This window comes from Mercenaria mercenaria, chromosome 4 (genome assembly GCF_021730395.1).
Source record: "Mercenaria mercenaria strain notata chromosome 4, MADL_Memer_1, whole genome shotgun sequence".
Classification (NCBI taxonomy): domain Eukaryota; kingdom Metazoa; phylum Mollusca; class Bivalvia; order Venerida; family Veneridae; genus Mercenaria; species Mercenaria mercenaria.
In genome coordinates, this window is record NC_069364.1 from 23,368,023 (window position 1) to 23,389,998 (window position 21,976).

The following is a 21,976-nucleotide window of genomic DNA, read 5'->3' on the forward strand; positions in this document are numbered from 1 at the left end:
AGCTACACTTTGGTGGGTGCAGCATTTTGTCCGTTGTGTGTTTTAATGAAATTGATTATTTCACCATCAATGCTTGTATATGCTCCTGGTTTTCCACCTGGCGTTCGAGATATGTGGAATAACTTGTTTATTTATCTCTTGACTGTTTTCGGAAAATAAACAGTAAATCGCTATTTAAATTTCTAAGGTATTAAATAATTCCTCATGTACATCGGTAGCGGAATCTTCGAATATTGTGGCTGATATTTTTGTAATTAAAAATTCAAATTCATCATAATTAGGGTAAAATGGGGTAACTGGGACAATGGGGTAAGTGGGACACTTCGCACTTTTCGCTATACTCGGAAAAAAGAAGTTACTTCCCTTTAATAAGATCTTTCGTGGTGAAAGAACATTCACTATCACAGATTATAATGGTAAAGTTCGTCTGCCGAAAAACTTGAAGACCACAATAGAGAATCGATTCCCTTAGCTGCTTGAGGTGAGTTTTACTAATTGAAATAATTAAGAAAACATAAATAACATATTGTTTATAATTACATTTATTTTTGTTATCTGTTTTCGTGAGACATTCTCACGATGTTGATGTTGTGGTGTAAACATTCAGTCAAATTTCTAGACCAATATGTATTCGTGGTTTTGTTTATTTGTCTCCGATTATCGGCAATATTACTTTATTATATTTTATTTCGATGTCGCTTGATAATAAATATGACGTCATAATCTGTGACGCGGTAGTGTTTACAAAATTTGTAATATTAGATCAGACTAGTTTGGAATACTGATGTGTTTTAAGTATCATCGCAAAATAAACACCGAACATCATTTTAACAATATTTTAGTTGAATTACAACAACATTTATTCATAAATATCTAGATATAGAATGGGCAGTCCTTTATTCAAAAGTTGTTGTTATGACGTCATGATACGACGTTATGAAACAAGTGCTTGTTTGTAAAATATGACATATTTTTTATGTGCATATATCTTATCATATGTTGATACCTCAAATCAATATTTGAGGAGTTGCAGCATCACTATTATATAAACCAATAGTAGTTTTAAAAAATATACTACGAAGAATATATAAAAGTACGTTTTCAAATGTGTCCCACTTACCCCAATGCATTGGGGGTAAGTGGGACACTACAGTTCCAATATTTTGTGATTTATAGTGCGCCGGATGGTGGTTAGAATTTGGCATCCTACTTCAGACATTATATATATTTTTGTTATTAAACTTGATTGCTAGATCTATAAATAATAAACATCTCTATTTGTTTCCTTGTTGGACATAAACTGAACGATCTGATCATCATAAAACCCTGATTCTTCGTTATAAAACACTTGTACACGGACGCTTTTATAAATTGTTAGGGCTTAACTTGGAAAAAAATGACTGAAAATGTGTGTGCATGATACTAAGTTAAAAAGGGCGTTTGGTAAACGTGACCAAATTCTCTGCTTTTATATTTTAGGCAAAGTTTTTTTCAGTTATCCCCTAAATTCCCATAACAATAACATTCTATGCACTGTCGTTAGATCTTTGACCCGCACGTGAAATGGTGAAACGTGTATTAAATTTTGACTCTGTTTTTACAGGCATGGTTCGTCGAAAGAAAACAGACCCTAGTAAACAAGGAAAATGGTCAGCGGATGCCATGATTCGAGCAATCGCTGCGATCAAAAGTCGAAGAATGAGTATAAGAAAAGCTGCTAAAAGCCATGGTATTCCCAAATCAACACTAGAAAGAAGAGTGAACGGGAAAGTTCAGATAGATGCTCCTCCAACAAGACCGCCTGTTTTCACCGAAGAACAAGAGTCACAGCTAGTTGAGTATATACTAGAAATGGAAAATTGTGGATTTGGCCTGACTATTCGTGACATTTGCAAGCTTGCATTTGAATTTGCTATTAAGTTAGATGTAAAACACCGTTTCAATGTAGATAAACAGGAAGCCGGGTATGATTGGTATGAGGGCTTCATGCGCCGCCACAAACAATTGGCGATAAGGAAGCCAGAAGGCCTATCTGCAGCACGTGCAAAAATGCTTAACCAGAACGTTGTAACGGCTTATTTCAAGTTACTTAGTGGTACAATAGAAAAATGTAACTTGCACACAAAAGGTGCACAAATATATAATGTAGATGAAACAGGTATGAATACAGTACATCAACCAGCTAAAGTCATTGGTCAAAAGGGGAAAAAGAACATCCACAGCAAAACAAGTGGAGATAGAGGTGAAAATGTCACTGCTGTTGTGTGTGCAAGTGCATCTGGGCATTTTATTCCTCCCATGATTATTTTTAAAGGGCAGAGACTGAATAAAGGGTTAGTTTCCAATGCACCTACCGACACACTGTTTGCCACAAGTAAATCGTCTTTCATTGACAGGGACCTATTTCAGGACTGGTTTGAGAACCACGTTTTGAAATACCTTACATCTACACGTCCGGTACTCCTCATACTTGACGGTCATACTTCTCATATTGGTCTCCGAACTCTTACTCTAGCGAAGGAAAACAAAATTGAGATACTTTGTCTGCCATCACATACAACAAGCGAGTTACAACCACTTGATAAGTGTATCTTTAAACCGCTCAAAGTAGAATACAACAAGGCCTGCATGCAGTTCTTAAAGGAAAATCCCGGACAGATAGTTACAAGGTACGACTTCTGCGGTCTATTCAAAAAGGCGTACTATAAGGTGTGCACGATGAATAATGCAGCAAGTGCGTTTCGTGCTACAGGAATACACCCTCTGAATCCATCTGTTATACATCCTGATGTATATGGCCCATCTATGACATCACAGTTATTAACTGAGCAAAACGAAGCTAGTGGACAGGGTTTAGATACTGTATCGAATATGAATGAGTCAGCAACTGAAATGCATGGAAATGGAAATACCAATTCCAACGCTACTCCTGAAAATGCAAATGTACCATCCACATCAAACTCTACTGTAGACAGATCACCACGAAAAGGACCACTGCAAGATTTATTTAAGGTACCAAAGGTGTACAAACGTGTTAGCAACGGCACTATCAAAAAGAGCAAACGGATAACTTCTGCCCGATGTCTGACAGTAACAGAGGTTATTGAAGAATTGGAAGCAAAAGAAAGGGAAAAGGAACAAAAACAAATAGACAAAGAAAATAGACTAAAACAACGTGAACTAAAGAAACAAAACAAATCAAATACCAAAGGCAAATCAAAAGCAGAAAAATGTTCAACTAACACTTTAAATAAAGAAACAAAAGCAGATCAAACAGACTCTTCCGAGAACTACTGCACTTACTGTGCAGGCTACTATTTTGATGACGACTCCGATGATGAAGACTGGATAAAATGTCAGCAGAAAGGATGCAACTCATGGTACCACGAGTCATGCACTGGAATGTTTGGCAAATCCTTGTCTGAATTCTTTTGTGAAAAACACATATAAAATTGTTTCAGTGCGCTGTAAAGCCACGATTAGTTCAGTTTGTACTTTTAAAAGAGTTTCTAGTTTTGGACAGTTTTTATTAAGTGCTGATATCCCATGTTTAATTTTATAATATGCGACGATGAATCCGTGTTAAAAAACCCACAAAATTACTGTTTTTAGTTAGTGCACGATGACAATCAATATACATTATCACGGATAACTCTTGTTTTCTGATAAAATAGAAATGTACATGTTGGTTTTATTGATTCTTGTTTACAGCAATTTTCTGAAGTTATAATTAAACTAAGATAAATTCTTAATTTAATTTCTTTTCTTATCTAGTCGGCAGGAAACATCGCATTTGTCTTAAACGGGACTGTGACATTTGCATTTTTATTTAACTAGACAATGTCCCAAGTTACCCCAACTAAGTGGGGTAACTTGGGACACTTGACCGATGGTTCATTAACATGCCGCGAGGCACAGGTTTTCAGAATTTTATAAAAGTTTATAGCTGTCATATATCGTGTTGGTTTCAAATAGTAGCATGTCGATAAATCAAGTTTATATTTTGTCTTTGACCATGCCTACACGACAATCTTTTCTTAAGTGTCCCAGTTACCCCATTTTACCCTACAGTAAATTCTTACCAGACAATACTTTCAGTAGTTGTAGAGTTTGAGTGTTTTGAGCCTATTATTTGAAAACAGAGAATGTAACATCGATTTAATTTCGATATACCGACATTATTTATGTGCCGATGTTATCTTGCCAAGCAAGAACACTGTTTAATCCTTAGCCTGCTAAATTTCCAACATGGCATGGTTCATCATTCAATTTGGACAGTATCATATTTCACTCGAAAGGGTGTTCACTGAAATGATACTGACTGAATAGCGAACAGTGCAGACCATCCTTGCAGGCTGATCTTTGTCTGCACTGTTCCCGTACTATTATTAAACAGAAACACTTGCCGTCAGCAGGCTAAATGTTGACATTTGATGCTTACGGATGCTTACGGATACTTACGGATGCTAGACATTTAGCATGTTAAGAATGTTATGTCATCAGGAAAAGCAAGTTTGAACTGCATATAGTACACTGATTTTTAAAAAAAACAACATATTAAGTACTGTATTTGATATAGTCGTGTCTATGACATCTTTGATTTCTATTTAAATGGCATAACTTTCAGTGTTTAGTTTAACATTTCATTTGAAGTGGTGTTTTTCAAAAATAGAAAAATATAAAAGAAAGCAATCATGCAGATATAACTGTCACGTTGCTGTATATTTTCAGTTTCTCCAGTAAGTTTGTGTCATAGAAGGTTCCATGTGCACCGCGGTATGAATACATCTGCGGGTGTCTCTAAAATATGTTATTGTACTAATAACATAAGTAAATGTTGAGTTCTGCTCAACTCGGGGACAGAGAGGCGTGGACGGTAGCTTGCATTTTCACTACCCTCCATGAACTGAGCCTGCAGCATTTTCATATACGGTATGCTGTACCGGGCGACATGTGGTTTTCCATTTTTTCTTTTCTTTCAAATATGGCTTATATCTTGACCGAATCTTTAAGGTTTAATTTTGCTTTTAATTATAGCTATTAAAACTGATTATTTTTAAAATGTTCTGGTTTGAAATTTCAATTGAATGAGCTCATATTGACCATTTAAGGTAAGAAACTGATATAAAGAAAGAGCTTATGAAATTAATTTACCAGAAATACGCACATCCTTTGAATCCTTGCTATTCAAGGATCATAGAAAAATTAAGTACTACAGGAAAAGTTTGTAATTTTAGTATTTCCCTTTTTGTCTTAATTGCAGGGTATTATTTTGTCCACTGGATAGATACTCATATATATGTAAATGTGTCAAAATTTAATGCTTTTGTTTATCATTTTTACTTCCTTGTTAAACGTTATCTAATACAATATTATCATTGAAGTCATAAAGTGCAATTTTGTTGTTCTATGAACCTAAACTTTTACACATTGGAAATAATTCAATAAACCTTCTGCTAATCTGTAGAAAATAACTCCATGCCGCTTATTGGCATTAACATTTAATGAATAAAAACTTTTGTGAGATATAAGATTAATTTTTACACGAGTTTTACCTCATTATTTTAGCAGAACTTTGTCACGTTTACAAATCTGTATCATCTTATATGATAAATGCAGAATAACAGAGGATTATGTAATTATTTGAAAAAATATTACCTAAGAATATTGGACAAGTCAGGTGACTACATGAGTTTACATATTAAACAGCATTTCCATTTTACTTACACATGTGCATAATATCGGATGTTTCTCTTTCTCGTGTTCATTTTTGAAATCTTTCGTTCTTGGGATATTCAGAAAAATAAATGGATTTTTTTAGTTTTAATTAAGAAAAAGTCATTTGCAGTTTATAACTTAGAACAGCAAATATTGAAGTTTCCCATCGATGGATGAAAGCGAAAAATGTACGTATTTCTTTTTATATTTACAACCGCTTGGACTTCTTTTGATCTCATTTCTCGGCGTGCATTTATAATGTAAACTAACCTATATATACGCACTGTCATATTTTGGTATTATAAATTTAACTGGTTCTTGTATTTCTTTTTAGACCGGTTTATATTCACAATGTTATAGAGATTTTATAATGATTCAGGAATAAGAAGAATGATTTATTTTAACTTTGTACACTTTTAAACATTATTGAAACAAAAATACAATTGTATCATATAATTTTAAATAAAGAAGTTTTTAAATAATATTATTGTAAAACTTTTTGACTTCGTAAACTCATAATTATCACCTACAATAAAATGAACCGCCCCATGAGAAAATCAACCTAATGGGTTTGCGAGACTGCAGACTGGTCAGGATCCATGCTGTTCGCTTTCAAAGCCTATAGCAATTACAGAAACCGTTAGCGAACAGCATGGATCCCGCGCAGGCTGGTCTGGACCCATGCTGGTCGCAAAGCCACTATGTTGGTTTTCTCGTGGCACGGCTCAAATGATGCGTTATAGAATTTACAAAAATATCATTTGGAAGCATCGAACATAACCAAGCAAACATAATAGCAGACTTGGTTTAATTGAGTCTGTTGATTAAAGGTAATGAAATGTGCCGCACCTCTCATGGTCCCTAGCTCTGGCTTAAGCGGAACGCAATTATCCATCAACATTAAATGGAATCCATGATCCCAAAGAACCAGAAAATATAACAACACTGAGTCCAAGTACGGGGGAAAAAGCACTTAAAGTGTGCCGTTAGGATATTTAACCCTTATCATGCTGGAAACAACTGATTCTGCATTTGCGACCAGTGCAGATCATGATCAGCCTGCACTGTTCGTCATTCGGTCCGTATATTTTTGGTAACAATCCCCTTTAAATGATCGAAAGATGGACAAGTTCATTATAGAAATATAGCAGGGTAAGGGTTAAGGTGTTGACAAAACTGAAAAGAAAAAACAAGATGACATGTAATTCTCTGCGAAAAACTGGTCCCGATATTGGTCGAGTTTGGCTGAACCAATTAAAATTAAAGAAATCTTAAAGGTAATCCTGCATTGGCCGATTTTGAGCACGATATTGCCGACTTTATCCTCGTATAACTTTGGCAGTTGGTGCAAAGCTATCATATAGTTAATAGTTAATAAATGATATATGGTACAGTCAGGTATTGCATCTATTAAAAAAATAGATGCGATATTGCAGCATACGTGTCAGTACACCAGATTTGTTATCAGATTACTGATTACAGCAGATGTCATATAGTAGTGAAGAATATATACAGCCGGGTATCGCATCTATCTGATAATACATGTGATATGACAGTATGAAGGACAGTACATTGGACTTGATAACGGTTTACTAAGGTCAATTTAAATTTGCAAGCTAAAGGTTTAAAGGGGGCACGTCTCCATGTTTATGCCTATTTGAAAGTACTTTCATTTGTCAGTTATTATAAAAAAGAGAGAAATAAATAGTGATTCCGCTAGATGTTGTTTGTTAAAAACTGCACACACGCAGTCTTTAAAATTTTCACTAGAAAAAGAAGTTTGCTTACTGTAATGATTGTAACATACTCGTAGAACATCAATTTATTTATTTTACTGATTTTAGAATATTTATTAGCCGTTGTTACCTTTTTTGTCAAAATACTTTTAAAATTCACACATTTCTTCGGTATCATAAAATGAACTAAATGGAGTTGAATAATTCTAGCTATTGTTTTGTAAAAATTATGCACACATCTTTTTACTTAGAATTTCAATTTCAAGTTTGCGTAATAAGCAGGTTTTTCAAAAGATACTCGGATGCTTTTAAACTACACACATGACTTCGACATCATGACGAGTTACCTAACACTAACTTGTATTTTGGCAAAATTATGTCATCGTGAAATTCTTTGTTTTTAAGCTTTAAAACAACGATTCTCAGTATGGAAATTGTCATAACTTCCCTACGGCATTTCTTGATTTGATCATTAACTTTACTTTCATTTTGACCAAGGCTCTGTTTAAATCCATGCTTACTTTTAATATGACTATCTATCCCTTACCTTGCTAAATTTATATAATGAATTCGTCTATCTTTCAATTTGGACAGTACCATTACCAGTTAAAGGGGGTGTTTACCAAAATACCGAAAAGCGAACAGAACATGTCATGATCTACACTGGTTGCAAAGGAAGAAACAATCGTGTCCAGCATAAGGGCTAGAGGTAAAAATTACATAGTCTTTAGGGGATTAAACTATTCATGGAACTTCTCTCCCTAAATAATTTTTAGGATCATTTTATTGTCGGCTCAAAATGACTTTTTAGGTAGGAATACAATTTATGCTTAATCATATTTTTGCTTATATTTACATGTATTTACAGTAGAAAGAAAACAACAGTTTCAAAATATGAAAAGCCAATGAATTGGTTCCAAGTTCTTCCTCCACCATTAACGGTTGGCCCTCCCAAAAGACAGTTTAAGTCACAGACCTCATCAAAAAGAATGCTGCGGTAACAAACCTTTAGAAATGATAAAGCAGTGTATGGTTTGATATGAACGTTAACTAATTACATTTGTTTTTTGATAGCTGTAGTTGTTATTACCTTATATGGCTTAGGAAAGGAAACACGGGGGAAAAAGGTTGGAAAGATTTAATACAAAAATGTATTTGTTTGAACTAGTTTGTACATTCCTGCTGATACTTTTTTCTGAGGCACATATGACAGGTAAGATGTTTTCAATGCATTTAACTTTTGTATTTTTTTTTGTATTGTTGTAGGAGTAAAAATGTATAATAAATCAAAATTGTTAACCAACGATTTTGCATCTACAGGGGAAATGCAGTCAAGACTGTTTTAAGAGACCGATTTTGGGAAGCAGCAAAAAAGGTCACATATGACAGGGAGTCTCTTAAAACAGTCTCACCCAACCAGCTGACGTTGGATTCATATATACATATATCTACATGTTTTTTTTCAATGAGGTATATACATTTTATATAGGCCTTTTTTTAAAGGTCCATTACTAAAACCCGAACGAGTATTATATGAAAACCAGAGTTTGTAGCTGAGCCTTCCTATTTACTGAAAATATGGCCCACTGCATCAGATCTGACCAAATAGTCATGAATATGTTCACGAATAACTAACAAATAAACAAAAAATGTTGCCTATGTCAAACCGAAAGTATGTTTTCCGACTGCTTACGAACCCGTCGAGCATCTTCGGATTTTTTTCGGAAGAATCCTCCGACACGAGGTTACTATTTATAAATTGATGCAAAATATATTATATGCCCAAACGATAACGTGATTTTTACAAACGTAGCACATGGAATTCAACAATTTTGTAACTCACAAAACCTTCATGAAAATCATTCTTATAATACAGGTAATAAACAGTTATATTACAAGTTTGCGGGAGGACAATTCAGGCCCTTCCCGAATAAAAGTGATTTTACAACTTCGTCTGCAAACTTTTTCAGTTAATCTCTTTTCAGTATAGTTTTAAGAATATAAATGAATAACTGTCTTACACTGCCGAAACAAAATGTGATTGAAATTTACCTAAATACACTGATTTATGTACTTAGGCTACATTAATTTAATAAGAATTTAGATATTAAACACATTGTCTTGGCCTAATATATGTCACTGTCAATTTTAAACATAAATTTTGTACATTTCATATTTTTCGTGCAAGTCGTGTATAATTACCATCATGGAAATACAGTTATTTTGTCGCGCGTCTTTAAACGGATATTCGTTTGAAACAATTTTAAAATCACGTGATCCCGAAGAATTTCCGACCGGTTACGGAAAAACGATAAAATGAAAGTAGGACAAAATGACCCCCCATATCAGTCTAAGAAAATACAGAAACAATCATTTGTTTCTCTGTTCTTGTGTTGATTTCAAGGGAATATTGCACGGCTATCATAATGTTTAGTACTATATTACAAAATGTGTAGTCTTTTTTTAAGATTTATGTCTATTCATTTGTCTTTATTTTGCACCTTTAAAGTAATAGTGAAAATTGTTTAAAATAAAGCACTGTAGACTCACATTTCGCACAATACGACAAAAACGAAAATGTTGCAGGCTCGGTTTGATTGAGCCAGATCACGGATGGTAGTGGTAATTCAAGCTACCGTCCACGACCTCTAGCCCCGGGATATGTGAATCTCTAAACATAACAAAAGGTCAGAAAACACTAAAAGTATGTTCTATAAACCCAAGATCTGTAAAAACCAAAACATTACCACTTTATGATTTTATCCTTTCAAACGATTTTGACGTTGTTGCCATCACAGAGACATGGCCTGACAATACCGGGGAAAAAACATGCAGTAGTGAGCTTGTCCCTGACGGGTATCGCATGAAGCAAGTTCCTCGTCCAGGGAAAATGCGCGGGGGCAGAGTCGCCATTATTTATAAGTCCAATTTAGAATTTTCAATGCTGACATCTTCCGGTGATGGACACTTCTCAACATTTGAGCACATTGATTGTAACATTGCTACAAATAAGATCTCCTCGCGACTTTCAGTCGTATACAGACCACCACCATCACAAAAGAACGGTTTCAGTACTAATGACTTTCTTCAACACGAATGGCCTCTGTTTCTTTCAAAATACGCTACAATTGACAAGCCAATAGTTATTGTTGGCGACTTAAACTTTCATCTAGACATACCTATGGATCGTGACACTATCAAGTTCAACAGCTGTCTAGAAACATTCGGTATGGAGCAACATATTCAAGGACCAACACATGTTGCAGGACATACTTTGGATGTCCTTATCACAAGAGACACTGAAAATATTGTATCAAATATAGAAGTTACTGACCCAGGACTCTCTTATTCTGATGAGAAGATATGACATGACCATTTCGCTGTGGTATTTCATATTCAAGCAGAAAAACCTGCTCCAATAAAGAAAACTGTGACTTTCCGAAAGTTGAGATCCATTGCCATTTAAATCATTTAAAAACGAAATAAAGTCTTTGGAAATTCTTGACACGAACACGTTAATTTCTGATGTTGACAAGCACGTGGAATCATTAAACAACAGTTTGATAACACTCATTGACCAGCACGCCCCTTGGCGTACTAAAACAATAGTGCTTAGACCGACTTGTCCATGGTATAGTGAAGAACTACACGAAGCCAAACATCTGAAACGAAAACTTGAACGCAAATGGAGAAAAACAAATCTGACAGTGGATCATGGGATATACAGAAATCACTGTGCTTCTGTGAACTGCTGAAACAAACACGTGTAAATTTCTATTCTGAAATTCTATTCTATCCTGCGGACGAGATCAGAAAACTTTATTCAAAGTGACTAAGAATCTTCTTGGTAGAGTCATTGCATGACCAATCACCGGTCTATGTTAAAGACTTGCCGGAAGTCTATCAGCCAGCAAGAAATTTGAGATCCAAGAACAACCCAAAACAACTAGTTGTTCCAAAAAGCAAAACTGTGAGGTACGGTGATCGTAGTTTTTCATCAGCTGCACCGAAGTTATGGAATGCTCTTCCGGCTACCATTAGAGATGCTAAAAGCTTGGATGCTTTCAAACGATCATTGAAAACACTTTTTCTTAAAGATTTATTGAAAATCACTTTGCACTGGAAAACAAGCTTTGCAATGGAAATTATTTCCTATTGTTAATTGTTCTCTAAAAAGATATTCAGGACAATTAATATGTAGAGTAAAACCTGATTCAGGCTAAATACCTTTTATTGTTAATTTTTTTTGTGTTGTATTGTATGTCCATATCATTCTGTGATATGTAGTTTGTACAGCGCTTTTGAACGTTTATTTTATAGATGAAAAGAGCGCTATAAAAATCTGGTAAATAATAATAAGAAGAAGAAGCAGAACTCAACATTTTCACATGTAATAAATACTAGAATACTAGAAAATAAAACATTTAATTTAAAAGTAGTTTGCATCATTCATCGAGAATATGATAATGATAAAACTTTAAATTTATTAAAAAATTTAGGTTTGAGATCATGAGAATCAAAGTAAACAGTAATTGGGATTAAATTTTTATTTGATATAAAATGTTCTGTTCCACTAGATATAGATTAACTATTTACACTGATCTTAGTGTTCATTTATCACTAGGCGACGTAAGAACTATTTACAGTTTTCTTTTTTTCAAAGTAGTGATATGACTTTGTTTTGGTATGTTTTGTTTGCAGTCAGTTTGCATAGCTCATCATAAAATTTCACAATGCTGTCCATCAATATTGGATTTCCTAAATTGGCGGCAAGCGTTTTAAGTTTATTCACAAAGTCATTAGTTGTTATATGTACAGTGATAAATCATTTTCAGTTTCATCGCTATCATCTCTCTCATCAATGCTAACAGAGAAATAGCATTATATGGCATGAGCTCTGAGAGTAAAGTTTCAGCTGGTGCATCCCAGTTTGTATTTGTATTCTGGGTTTCACATGTTATAACCTCTTCGTCAATTTTGACCAGACCTTTAAAATTGTACCCAAAAAGCTCCAGCGGCATTTGCATTACTGCTAATGGAACATCATCGTCCTCCTCACTGTCCTCGTCACTGGCACTGACATGAGCAAAAGAAAGAACACTGCTAGAACAAGCAACGTTATCACTACCGAAACCAGCTTTTGAAAAACATTTCATGATTATACTTGTTTCTACTTCTGACTAAGAATTGCTGAGCTAGTAAATGGCATCCAATGTTGTTAAGTGTTTCAGAAGTTCACTTCCCTGCATAGCTGGATGTTGTTCCATGCCTTGTACCATATGTTGTAGATGAAAGATAGAAAAATACGTAACAAAATCTGTTTCCGAGAAGCAATAAAAAGTGCAAGACATCCTAAACCCCTAGCTCTGGATTAAGCAGAATTCTGTAGCAAATAAAATTTGGAAACACAGAGACTAACAACATTAAGTGACCGCAGTATTTCTTTATTACGTTTTGAAAAACAAATGATTTTTAAACACCCTACTATTGACTTATGTATGTAAAATATCCAAAGGTATAACCTACCTGACACTTTCTGAATTTAGTTCTACTGTCTGGATTATCCGCTGATCAATTGGCTGTGTGACAGACGTTGCGTTGGCTGGCAGAAACATTACATTAATATTGCTGAGGTTGACATTGGGATGTGAAGGTGCATTATCGTAGTGTTTTTCCAGGCCTTCTCAGCGTGGCGCAGCGCTATGTCCCCTTTTTTACGTGACATGTTGCCTTCCTTAAGTGCCGCATGCGCCACGTGCCCTTCTTACTTCTAATTGATGACACCTGAACACGGGTAAAATGTATCAAGTGATGTAACCATGCAGACGACGGTACTTTTGCATACTCGTATATTAGGCCCTTACTTTAACTATAAAACTAACTGTATTATGTGTACCTTACAGCATACTAAATTGCCCAGTTTGACAAATTTTCATTCCATCCCGACGATGACATACAGTAGACAAATTTGAAATCATGTCTTATTTCGGTTTTAGCATTTCCGGATGAAACAGATGTTTTAAAAAAAACATTAACCAAATATATGAAATAATTATAATGATAATGATAAGTTAAAAACGGTTTCTTTTTAAAAACAATCGATCTGAACTTTGGTTTGCTCCGTTCGTCATGTATTTTCACGACCCTGATTTTCGGACAATTACAGTCATTTTTAATCTTGATTTTCTTGTAAAAGCCTTTTAAATGTGGAGACAAGCTTCAGGAAGCAAATATTTAATGTATTTATTTCGAATTTCCTTTTACTTATGTAAACTGTATAGTCACATTTTATCCATCGTTTGGAAAAGCTCATCCCGAATATTCTACGGTTTGTATATAGAAGACAAGACAGCTATTTATCCAGAGTAGCATTACATCTGTTAGGAATTCACCTGGCGGGGTTAACTTTCATCTTTGAACCATGGTAGGGTTAAAAGTGAGAAGGTGTGATGCGCTCCATTCGTATTATTGTGACTGAATGTTCTAAGCGGTGCCATGGTGTTCCTTTATTTGTTCGTTTGTCCTAGTTGTTCAATTTTGTCTACGTATTTTGGGTAAATTTTAAATCATTTGCACATTCAGACCTACAGTGTTCTATGGTTTTGTTTTAGAGAGGTTGCAGCCTTTTCTATTGGGTAAGCATGCACAAATTAGAACTGTAACGGAAAGATAAAGCCGCCACGGGTTGCTTAAAAATTCAACAATGAGTACATTTTTATTGTATTCAAGATGCAAAAATGGGTATAGGGTAGAGAATGGATGGGGTTGTTTGGACAAGTGGGAAAAGCTAGGATGGTCATTAAATAGGGAAAGCCACGATCCAAAAACACAGTGTCCCTAGACCGTAAACTATAGACCTTCACAAGACCAACAAACACTGGTGTGGGACTGTGATATTTCAAGAAAATATTTCGAATGTTTTTAACAGAAATATGAAGATTTTTTTTAAAAACTTATCTCGCAACACTTTTCACCTAAACTCACCGTACTTTTTGCGTATATGAACAGTCCTCTTTAATAAGGTATAAACTTGTGAATAGTTAGACATCTGAAACAAAATGGGCTATATGGAAATGATATAAAAATGTTTAAAAACTGTTAAAACGTTTTACAGAAAGTTAACTTTACTTATCAGATAATTTTTATTTAGAAGAATATTGTAATTGTTAACTATAGCAAAGTGTAACATTGATTTGTTTTTGTGGCCTGTTGGGTACTATTAAATGATTTATTAATAAATAATTTGGATATCGTTAAATTTTTGAATTACTGTAATGCTTGTATTATACGGATTTTTTAATAATATATTGGAATTCCATAACATTCGTTTATTTGTAAGCATTGTAAGGCAGCTAGGCGACCCCCGACTCCCATCATGCCGTTGACGGGGAAAAATAAATAAGATTATCCCTTTGGTTGCCTGGCAAAAGGCAGGAAGTGTTTAAATTCTGAGTGTGTAAAACTCTACATTTTACATGGTTTTTGTTGTTATATTGTAGCAATAAAATGTACTTCAGATATATCATAGACATACGGATCATGTTTAAGACCACCAATATGTGATATAAAATTCGCTGGAAAAAAGATAAGTATACACTTTGCGCATTTAAAAATCTCGAAATGTGAAATTTTAAACAAGGGATCTTTTTATAGAGGAATATGCCAAACTTAACAAAAAATATGTTACCTGTTTTCAACAGAGCAGGGCGACGAGAATTGCATAAAGCATTGTCCAACCGGAATGATTCCAGACTTTTGTACAAAGCAAGGTTCTGTAAATAGCTGTCAATGCGTCAGAGGTATGTATATCAGTAGAATTGGTGTGTTTCCACAACTGCATTCATTCTTACCAGTTTCTGCCTCATCAACAGATATAGATTATATTTGTATAATATCCTAAAGAACAATTGCATGCAATTTAATATCATAAAAATATTTTTGAAATCTTAAGTACATATAAGTGTTCATCCGTATTAGAAAGATCTGGCTATAGCATTTTTCCATTTCATTTTCCATAGAACTATTAGGCGGGTTTATTTGTCCCTCATTCATATGCAATGTTACAGGTCGAACTGCGCGAGCTCTTACATCACCTACGTGTATATGTTAAAATTTGAGAGACTTTTATTCCGACAATAGTGTTTTTATTTGTGAAATTAACGGGGATAACCTAGGTCGTCCGTCGTCCGTTATCCGTCGTCTGTTGTCCGTAAACTTAATTTAAACGACATCTCCTTATAAACCGCTAGGCCAATTTCATGCAAACTTCACAGGAATGTTCCTTGGGTAAAGCTCTATAAAAATTATTCAAAGAATTGAATTCCATGCAGAACTCTGGTTGCCATGGCAACAGAAAGGAAAAACGTTAAAAATCTTCTTCTCAAAAACCAGAAGCTTTAGAGCTTAGATATTTCATGTGAAGCATTGCCTAGGAGACTTCTACCAAGTTTGTTCAAATCATGACCCTGGGATCAAAACTGACTCCGCCCCAGGGGTCACTTAATTTTACATAGGAAAATCTTAAAAAAAGTCTTTTTCTCAAAAACCAGTAGCACTAGAGCTTAGATATTCGACATGTAGCATTGCCTAGTAGACCTCTACTAAAGTTGTTCAAATCATGACACCATGGTTAAAATTGACCCCGCCCCAGGGGTCACTTGATTTTACATGGGAAAATCTTCAAAAATGTTTTAAAAATTAACCAGAAGGCCTATAGCTTAGATATTTCACATGTAGCATTGCCTAGTAAACCTCTACAAAATTTGTTCAAATTATGACCCCCGGGTCAAAATTGACCCCGCCCCAGGGGTCACTTGATTTTACATAGGAAAATCTTCAAAGATTTCTAAAAATAAACCAGAAGGTATAGAGCTTAGATATTTCACGTGTTGCATTGCCTAGTGGACCTCTACAAAATTTATTCAAATCATGACCTCCGGGGTCAAATTGACCCCGCCCCATGGGGTTACTTGATTGTACATAGAAAAATCTTCATAAATTTCTAAAAATAAACCAGAAAGCCTATAGCTTAGATATTTCACATGCAGCATTGCCTAGTGGATTTTTACAAAATTTATTCAAATCATTACCCCCGGGGTCAAAATTGACCCCGCCCCAGAGGTCCATTGATTTTACATAGGAAAATCTTCAAAAATGTTCTAAAAATAAACCAGAAGGCCTAGAGCTTAGATATTTCACGTGTTGCATTGCCTAGTGGACCTCTACAAAATTTATTCAAATCATGACCTCCGGGGTCAAATTGATTCCGCCCCATGGGGTTACTTGATTGTACATAGAACAATTTTCAAAATGTTTTCTCAAAATAAACCAGAAGGCCTATAGCTTAGATATTTTACATGTAGCATTGCCTAGTAGATTTCTACAAAATTTGTTCAAATCATGACCCCGGGGTCAAAATTGACCCACCCCAGGGGTCACATGATTTTACATAGGAAAATCTTCAAAACGTTTCTTAAAATATACCAGAAGGTCTACAGCTTAGATATTTGACATGTAGCATTGCCTAGTAGACTTCTACAAAACTTGTTCAAATCTTGACCTTTGGGGTCAAATTGACCCTGCCCCATGGGGTTACTTGATTGTACATAGAAAATTTTTCAAAATTTTCTAAAAATAAACCAGAAGGCCTAGAGCTTAGATATTTGACATGTAGCATTGCCTAATGAACCTCTACAAAAGTTTTTCAAATATTGTCCACCCAGGTTCAAATTAACCCAGCCCCAGGGGTTATTTGATTGTTCATAGGGAAATATTCATAAATTTGCTAAAAATAAACCAGAAGGCCTAGATCTTAGATATTTGATATGTTACATTGCCTAGTAGACTTCTACAGACTTTGTTCAAATCATAACTCACGGGGTAAAATTAGCCCCGCCCCAGGGGTTACTTGATTGTACATCAGAAATTCTTCCAAAAAATTTCTAAATATCATCAGCTTGACATTTGAAACATGTAGCTCATATTACTCTGGTGAGTAATCCAGGGTCATCATGACCCTCTTGTTTTATTACTTGACGGATTTTCATAAAAAACGTGCGTCAAAGGCAGAAAATGAGTGCTTTTCTTCGCACAAAGCATCTGTCATCAGTTCTCAGAGCTTTTCTCAAACTGTTTTTCGTGAACTAGCGTACACACTTTCGCAGTTTGGCGAAATGTTAGAACAAATGTATTGAGAACTGAACAGACGTTTTCTGTGGGGGAAAATACTTAAGTTTCTGTCTTTGGTGCTCTTTATCTTAAGTAATAAGGAAAATATAGCCAAAATGCAAACTGAATCTCGACATTTTTTCCATGTGTACGATATCCAGAAGTCACGTTGGTTGGCTAACCTGATACATTAAGAACTTTGAACATGTAGCAAGTGAGGCAAGAATAGTGGCGAATAGCTATTTTAGTCTAACAATGCTATTTATATTAACACAGATGACCGTGAAGGTATGTTGCATGGTTACTGGGATGTTGACAATAAAAGAAATCGTTGTATCCTTCGTTGTTACGAAGGGTACATAGCAAGTGGATGTAATGTACAGCAAAAATGGATTGAGGGAATGCCTACTTGTGTTAAAGGTAAAATGTGTTATATACCGTGGCCACTTTGAACGTACAGTTATACTATCTGAAAAAGGCGATACATGTATATTAAAAACGTCTTGATAACAGTCTGCTGAATCAGATATGTTTATTTAAGGACATGGTTTTCCTATTTCCGATCCCTGTAATAGACAAATTCATTACTTTTGGAACGTATGCTGTAACTGCAGTTTTACCTTGACCGAATTCGTGTATTTAATATCAAAATAATTAAAACTTGTAATAATTCAGATGACTGGAGAAGAAAATTGAAAGACTGGGGTAAAACCAGTTTGAAAGTAACGGCGGTGGCAGGAACAGGTGTCGCAGCTGGGGCCGGAGTGGTCGCTGCAACACCGGCTATCCTCGGCTTACTAGGTTTTGGATCGGCAGGAGTTGCTGCAGGTACATATATAATATATATTTATATTTAAAAATATTACATAGAAACATGCCATATATATAATAAACTAAAACAAAAATGTATTTTTCCTTTAATTCGTTATACGTAAGGTATTTTCTGAATAAAAGATAAGTGTACTTTTACTATTTTGCAGTTATCGGTTACTCACATTTTATAATTTTCAGTTTATAAGACATAACAAACCATTGTTCATTGAGGGATCTGAGGAAACATTAAGTTGAGCACACCACTACGTTACGTTTCTATAAGGAGAAAAAAAGAGTAATAGGATAGAAAGTCATTATTTGACCAGTTGTTTCGGTATTAAAAATGTCGAATCGTTTGTTAAACAGGATCCACCGCAGCGTCTATACAAACAGCAACAACAGCTTCAGGAAGTCTATTTGCTTGGGCTCAAAGTGTGGGTGCTGTCGGATATGTCGGCACGGCGGGATCGACGGTGATTGGAGGGGGAACAGGTACAGTTGTCAGCGGGGCAACAAAATACCTTGTATCAGCATTTACCGGCTGTGAGGCAGAATAATAAACAATTACCTTGCATACTTCAAAATTTCTTTCACTCACAATTATTTTTTTCAGTACATTTATTTTATGTCAGTTCAATTCCTAAGAAACTCAAGGTTATAAAGGGTATAAAGTTCCTTTTGGTTACGTAAACAGCTATATTATTTTACTGAAATGTAAAACACAATTAGAAAGATCCATATTATCCACCGAAAGACTATCTGTGATCATGTTATGTTATGTATGACGTCCGGTGAATGTTTCCCTTTTTGCTGTGCAATTCTGTAGAAAGATGGTATTTTAATTTTCTTTTATTTGGGATAGGACACTTGCAGATTTAACAACATAAACTTGTTGCAATATAGTTAAAAGTAATTTGTTTTGTTTTACATTAAAGTATTTGAGATTGTATTGAATAAATATCTATTGAAGATCTAACATAGATAATATTGTTGGTATAATGATAAAATACTGAAGTAATTAGTTATTATTTAAAGTTGATATTTTCTGAATTTAGTGTAAAAATAGATGCACTTTCTTTTCAGTAGAAAAATCTGAATTAAAAAAAAAATAAATTTCTAAATCAGCAACATGTAAACAAATATCGCTTTCGAGCGACTTAGAATGTTTACATGTCTAACGTTCCATGTTTTAGTTTTGCTGGTTTACTTTTCCATTAGGAACGAACTTTCCTTAAAACTTTATCTCAACAATAAGTGTTAGACAATATGTTTTTTATATATCTTATTATTGATATTTGATCCACATTTCACATCACATAACATTTAAATTTGTTAAGTCACTATGGATCTTCCAACTTTCCATTCAAAAAGCCAATGGAGTCAATACTTTGAAGCTTTTAATTTTGATTCAGATATCAACAGGTCCCTTATAAACTTGCCGAATAAATTACTTAAGGCAAAGGCACACGTTGTACGTGAACTATTGTTAAAGGATGCTTCTGCAGGACTATAGTTTACATTACTATGTTATTATATGTCTGTACATTTTTATGATTATGATTATTTCAAAAAGGAAATCTTGGGCATGTTCATTATTCTTTTTAAATTAATACACATAATTCAAAACAACTGTATACTATCCCATTTCAGATATTGTAGAAAAAAGTGTGTTATTAAATTCTGTAATAATTTTATAACCTTTAATTTTTCATTCTGTATTCTTACTTGGAAGGCCTGCAATGTTACCATATACGTACCTGTGTGGTGTGTTTACTTGAGGAACTTCAGGTAGTCATCATATGTAGAATAGCCGGTCTTTTAAAATATATGACATAAAGGGAAGCAACTTCACAGACCAAAGTTAGTGGGCAATGCTAATTGTATGCAACTCACTTTGTGCCTGGCACAGAGTTAGTGGACAATGCTCATGATATGCAATTCACGTTGTGCCTTGCACAAAGCTAATGGACAATGCTCATGATATGCATCTCACTTTGCGCAAAGTGAGTTCTCTGTGCACATAGTATGTTACTCACTTTGTACCTGGCTATGCTCAGGGCATGCAGGTCACTATGCTCATGTTATGCAACTTACTGAGTATGCCTGGCACAAAGTTAGTCGACAATGCTCAGGCAATTCAACTCACATTGTTCCTGGCACAAAGTAAGTGGACTATGCTCAAGGTATGTAACTAACTGTGTGCCTGGCACAAAATTATTTGACAAGCTCAGGGTATGGAACTCACTTTATGTCTATCACAAATTTAGTGGCTATGCTCAGGACATGCAACTCACTTTGTGCCTGTCACGAAGTTAGTGGAATATGCTCAGTGCATGCAACTCACTTTGTGCCTGTCACGAAGTTACTGGAATATGCTCAGGACATGCAACTCACTTTGTGCCTGTCACGAAGTTAGTGGCTGTCACGAAGTTAGTGGAATATGCTCAGGGCATGCAACTCACTTTGTGCCTGTCACGAAGTTAGTGGAATATGCTCAGGACATGCAACTCACTTTGTGCCTGTCACGAAGTTAGTGGAATATGCTCAGGACATGCAACTCACTTTGTGCCTGTCACGAAGTTAGTGGAATATGCTCAGGACATGTAACTCACTTTGTGCCATTCACGAAGTTAGTGGATTATGACCTACACTAACTATAATTAAGAACTGGAAGTCGTTTCAAGAGTATCATGTTAAATATGCTATATTAATATACTGCCTTCGTGTGACAAAAATGAAGGTATTAAGAAATATTTTGAAGAGAAAATGCCTTAAATGGGATCTAAGTGTTTAAGTATCTTGTAATGAAGTCGTATATAATTATATTGACCATTATTGGCATCCCTACTGTAAATAAGAATGTCTGGTTAGGGATGCTTAGGGTGACCAACTGAGACCAGCTTTCTGAATTCATAATAATTATACTAAATTGAAATACAATTCGATGCTCATCGATCCATCAGTTATAATCTGAACGTTCAAATGTTGTAATTGAAAACCGATATGTGCATCCATATTGACTTTTAGTAAGAAACAATTACCAAAAGAAGGTCATTGAGATACCAAAACATATATTGCAGTGACTTGATGACACACATGTAAATCTTGAATAGGGACTTGAATTCCTAATTGTTAAAAATAGTCAGCCAGTAATTATAACCTAGCCCAGTTATGCTCGCGAATAAAACTAAAATGCAAGCGTGCGCACAAAAAAGTGTCATTATGTAATGAAATGGATAGACAACTGATTCATGCTAAATACTGTTGAAAAACGGCGTTAAACCCAAAACAAACAAAACAAACAAAATACAATTGTGCAATACATTATACAAAAAACATAATGCTTATCACAACCAATGTAACATATGCTGCCTTTGACGATCACAATTATGACAGATACAAAATGTCGTAAAAAGAAACATACATCATAAATAATGCATTTGAGGTAGTTTATTTGCAAAACAAATGTAATGCATACAAGGCAGTAAGTCTACTTATAAAACAATATCAACCTTGACAAAGTAATATATATATACATAGAG

At 34.8% G+C, this 21,976-nt stretch overlaps 2 protein-coding genes across 3 annotated transcripts; both read left to right on the top strand.

Annotated features, from left to right (window-relative positions):
- The first annotated feature begins 1,605 nt into the window (after positions 1-1,605).
- On the top strand, positions 1,606-3,450 carry LOC123533220 (uncharacterized). The gene has a single exon (XM_045314858.2). It carries the CDS (start codon positions 1,606-1,608, stop codon positions 3,448-3,450), a length of 1,845 nt encoding a protein of 614 aa, XP_045170793.2.
- A 4,961-nt stretch (positions 3,451-8,411) lies between these two features.
- LOC123556199 (uncharacterized) lies at positions 8,412-20,104 on the top strand. Of its 2 annotated transcripts, XM_053540720.1 has the most exons (5): positions 8,418-8,667; positions 15,155-15,253; positions 17,898-18,041; positions 18,297-18,449; positions 18,801-20,103. In XM_053540720.1, the coding sequence occupies exons 1-5, from the start codon at positions 8,604-8,606 to the stop codon at positions 18,989-18,991; spliced, it is 651 nt and encodes a 216-aa protein (XP_053396695.1). In that variant the 5' UTR covers positions 8,418-8,603; the 3' UTR covers positions 18,992-20,103. The 2 variants fall into 2 exon arrangements, with proteins under 2 accessions (XP_053396696.1, XP_053396695.1); XM_053540721.1 differs by lacking the exon at positions 15,155-15,253 and having other exon boundaries at positions 8,412-8,667; positions 18,801-20,104.
- The last annotated feature ends 1,872 nt before the right edge of the window (positions 20,105-21,976 follow it).